At 56.3% G+C, this 4,190-nt stretch overlaps 1 protein-coding gene across 1 annotated transcript; it reads right to left on the bottom strand.

Moving 5' to 3' along the window:
* Positions 1 to 2,187: 2,187 nt before the first annotated feature.
* Wbscr28 (Williams-Beuren syndrome chromosome region 28) lies at positions 2,188 to 3,909 on the bottom strand. Its single transcript, XM_013033167.1, has 3 exons — positions 3,838 to 3,909; positions 2,802 to 3,236; positions 2,188 to 2,460 (listed from the first exon to the last, which is right to left on the bottom strand). The coding sequence occupies exons 1-3, from the start codon at positions 3,907 to 3,909 to the stop codon at positions 2,188 to 2,190; spliced, it is 780 nt and encodes a 259-aa protein (XP_012888621.1).
* Positions 3,910 to 4,190: the final 281 nt, after the last annotated feature.

Below are 4,190 nucleotides of genomic sequence, written 5' to 3'. Positions count from 1 at the left end.
TGCCTTCTAGCCGTTGCCCCAGCCTGGGGCGCCTCCCGGCAGGCCCACACCCTGGCTCCCAGGGAGAGTCAGGAGCAGGGAGCAGAGCACGTGGAGGTGAGAGGGGAGCTCCCCAGGCAGATCTCCCTCCCAGCCTGCACCCCAAAGGCCTTCCAACCCCAGAGCAGGCATGCCAGCCTCCATGTAGCCATTGAAAAGGACCCCCGTGGGCTGCATACTATCAGATGCAGAGCAGCAGTATCTGAAGAAATCCCACTAACATTACAGGGAATTCTCTGAGCCCAGACAAGTTTGCTATATGCAAATAAGCTCCCCAAGAAAGAAACATACAGCAGCGGTCCACAGGGTCTCAAAGTACAGAGTCAGAGAAGGGAAGGCATTTTGGCCCTAGCCCTCCATTTGGGGGTTGTTTTATTATGTTAAATGTTAGTTGAATCCTGGCTACTTAGGAGGCTGTGAATGGGAGGATAACCATTCAAGGCCACCCTTTGGCAAAAAAAAATTTTTTTATGAGAGCCCCCTTCTCAACTCATAGCTGGAACTGTGGTACACACTTCTAAGCTACATGGGAGGCAAAGATTGGGGGGACCAACATGCTTTCCCAGCAGCCACCAGGAGCCAGAAATAGGTAGATCCCACCACAGGTGCATGCGCAGGGAAGAAAGTGAGACCAGAAACAAAAACTGAAAAAAGGGGCTGGAAGCATGTACAGCACTCCAGGACTGCCAAAAAATAAGTTAGAAGAAATATCACATGCATAAAGTCACTTCTGGCTGCCTGTCCCATCTAGTGCAAGCCTCCAGCCCAGAGGGTAGGGAGGTGGCAGGTGGACTCTGTCCTTAGTTGTAAGTAGATGTTTGTAAGGGAGAGTGTGGAGGAGATTGGCTAAGGTTCCCTGTTCCCCAGGGAGATGAATGGTAACTCAACAGATGAGTGGGTGGATGACGGATGGACGATGGATGGATGGATGATGGATGATGTGTGGATGGATAGATGGATGATGGTAGATGGATGATGATGATGATGGAAAGATGGATGATGGATGGAGGGATAGATGGATAGATGGTAGATGGATGATGATGAATGGATGGATGATGGATGATGGATGGATGAATGGTAGATGGATGATGATGGATGATGATGGATGGATGATGGAGGATAAAGGATGGATGGATGGAGGGAGGGAGGGATGGCGGATGGATGATGGAGGAGTGGATGATGAGTGAATGGGTGGATGATGGGTAAGTGGGTGGCTCTGTGAAGAGCAGTGTGAGAATACATGAATGAACTAGTTGCAACTTGCTTAGAAGTAAGTTCTTAAAAATTTTTCTTGGGGGGGCTGGGAAGGTGGCTCAGTGGTAGAGCGCTTGCCTTGCATGCATGAGGCCCTGGGTTCGATTCCTCAGCACCATATAAGCAGAAAAAAAAGCCGGAAGTGGCGCTGTGGCTCAAGTGGCAGAGCTCTAGCCTTGAGCTGAAGAGCTGAGGGACAGCGCCCAGGCCCAGAGTTCAGGCCCCACGACCAGACCCCCCCCAAATTTTTTTTCTTGGGGTTGGGAATGTGGCTGGGTGGTAGAGTGCTTGTCTAGCATGTATGACAATTCATCAGTACCACATAAACAGAAAAAGCTAGAAGTGGCGCTGTAGCTCAAGTGGTAGAGTACTATCCTTGAGCAAGAGAAGCTCAAGGACAGTGACCAGGCCCTGAGTTCAAGCCCCAGGACTGGCACAAAAAAAAAAAAATCTCCCTTTCTCAAATATGAGGCCCTGGCGCCACCCAGAGGACCAGGTCTGTAACTGCAATCTCTCCTAAAGTCCTGGGCACCAAAGAACCTGGGCAAGAGCGACAAGAGCACACACAAAGTTAGGAATCTGTCGAAGACAAAGGCTCTGGCTCTGCCATTAACTTGGTTCTGGGGCCCTGGGAAGGTTTAATCCCTTGGGTTCAAGTTCTGTCATCTGGAAGTGGGGCTAATAAAATCCAGATGCCAGTTGCTAGGCGATGGGCTGCTATCTGACCCCAGGAAGGGACTAGGAGGGCTGTGGTTTCCTTTAGAGGCCCCTGGGCCGGCATCTGCGGTCAGCCCAGCTGTCCCGGCTATCCCAACTCTGAATGGCCCCCCCAGCCTAGAAAGGAAGGGGCAGTGTGCTGAGCCAGGGCAGACCACCAGACACAGATGCGGGCATTTATTCTCCAGGCTCTGGCAGGGCAGGCTCGGCCTTCGGGGTGGAGCCCTCAGGCAGTGGGGGCTCCTGTAAGGGCCCCCCAGCCTCCTGAGGGTCAGCATCTTGGGCCTCGGCCAGCTGGGCTGTGTGTTCAAAGGCAGCCTGGAGCAGGTGGGAGGCCAGGCAGGTGGTCCAGGTGATGAGGTAGGCCAGGTGCCAGGAGGCCAGTGCCGCCCCATGCTCCGCCCACCAGTACAGCCGCTGCATCCGCCCCAGGGGCTCCCACAGCAAGTCCTGGGCAGCAAGAGGGCAGGTGGGTGAACCTCGGGGGTACCCTGAGCCCCTCATGGCCCCAAACTGCCCCTCGGCCCGCCCAAGCCCTGTGCTGGCCATGCCCACCCAAGCCCATAAAGGCCCTGACCCAAGCCCCGCCCCGGCCACGCCCACACCCTGACTGGCCTTGACACTCTCTTCCTGTCCACGCCTAATCTTGGCCCCACCGCCCAACCCACCTGCCCCAACCACGCCCCCTCGTGGCCCTGCCCACCAAAGCCACGCCCACCACGACCATGCCCCATCCTTGCCACGCCCCTGGTTGACCACACCCACGTCCTACTGGCCTTACCCGGACCCACCTGTCCAGGCAGCCAGCTCAGGCTGAAGCGCTTCACCTTCTGGAACAATCTCCAGGGCAGCAGCAGCAGCAGCAAAGCCACGAGCATCAGGCTGTGCAGACAGGTGAGAAGCAGCTCCCTCCAGGTGACCACAGGCAGGCCCGGCCACTCGCAGGTACCGAGGCGCTGCAGGGCAAGGCCCAGGGTCCCCACACAGCCCAGCCCCGATGACCACAGCAGCCGGAGCCACCACAGCAGCAGCCACACGGGAACCCATAGCAGAGTCAGCCCCGCTCGCACAGCCTGGCCCAGGGAGCAGGCGTCAGCTTCCGGGAACAGGTAGGCCTGGGTGCTGCAGGAGCCTCGGGCCTCCTGTGCCAGCCCCAACACCCAACACCGGAAGAGGCCGATCTTCACCAGCAGGAAGCTGTACAAGTGCACGCGGTTCCGGACCACCTGCGGAGGAGCAGGACACCCAGGTCACCCAGTGCCACCCACCTCCATGGAGAAAGAAATGGGGCTTTCGGGTGCTGCAGTCAAATCTGTAATACCAGATACTCAGGAGGGTTCACACCACAGGATCATTGTGTGTGTGTGTGTGTGTGTGTGTTGTGTGAGTCCCTGAGCTTGAACTCAGATCTTGGACACTGGCCCTGAGCTCTTATGCTCATGGCTAGCTCTCTACCACTTGAGCCACAGCACCGCGTCTGGATTTCTCATGGTTCATTGGAGATAAAAGTCCTATGGACTTTTCTTCTTGGGCTGGCTTTGAACAGCAATCTTCAGATCTCAGCCTCCTGAGTAGCTAGGGTTACAGGTGTGAGCCACTGGCACCTGGCCGAGGATCACAATTGTTATCCCAGCTACTCAGGGGGCTGAGATCTGAAGATCACACCTGTATCTCAGGAGAGCCAGGGGCAAGGTGACATTGGGGACAGAGAAAGGTGGCAGGCATGGGAGGATGACATTGGGGAGCAGTTTCTCCAGAGCCCCTGGGCCTGTGTGCCCTCACTGAGGTGGCTGGAAGAAGCTGCCCTGTCCTCCGTCTTCAACTCACCAGAGCCGAGAGCCGCCCAACCTGCAGCAGAACTCCCAGGAGGCTGGATCGGAGTGGAGGGTTGGCCTCCATGTCTGCCCTCCCCTCACTCTTCCAGCTGAGAAAAGGCAGCATGACCTCAGAGATGTCACAAGGAGGGAGCCAAGTTACCGCGGGGACCATGTTGCCACAAGAGACAATCCCCCCTTTCCCTGGCTCCCTGTAGGACCACAACCCAAGTCTGGGCCAGCATGGCCAGGGGAGAGAGGGCTGGGCTCTTGGAGTAAAGTCTCCTTCACATTCAACAAGAACAGGAAAGACTGGTTATCCAGGCATGGTTACACCAGCTATCATCCCAGCTACATCCCTGGAGG

Source organism: Dipodomys ordii, unplaced genomic scaffold (genome assembly GCF_000151885.1).
Source record: "Dipodomys ordii isolate 6190 unplaced genomic scaffold, Dord_2.0 Scaffold164, whole genome shotgun sequence".
NCBI classification, from domain to species: domain Eukaryota; kingdom Metazoa; phylum Chordata; class Mammalia; order Rodentia; family Heteromyidae; genus Dipodomys; species Dipodomys ordii.
This window is presented reverse-complemented; position numbering and strand designations above follow the sequence as displayed.

Coding starts and splice junctions, on each gene's coding strand:
- Wbscr28 (XM_013033167.1), bottom strand. CDS start 3,909: ATGGAGGCCAACCCTCCACTCCGATCCAGCCTCCTGGGAGTTCTGCTG. Junction 3,237..3,837: donor TTGGGCGGCTCTCGGCTCTG/GTGAGTTGAAGA, acceptor GCTCCTCCGCAG/GTGGTCCGGAACCGCGTGCA. Junction 2,461..2,801: donor TGAGCTGGCTGCCTGGACAG/GTGGGTCCGGGT, acceptor CTTGCTGCCCAG/GACTTGCTGTGGGAGCCCCT.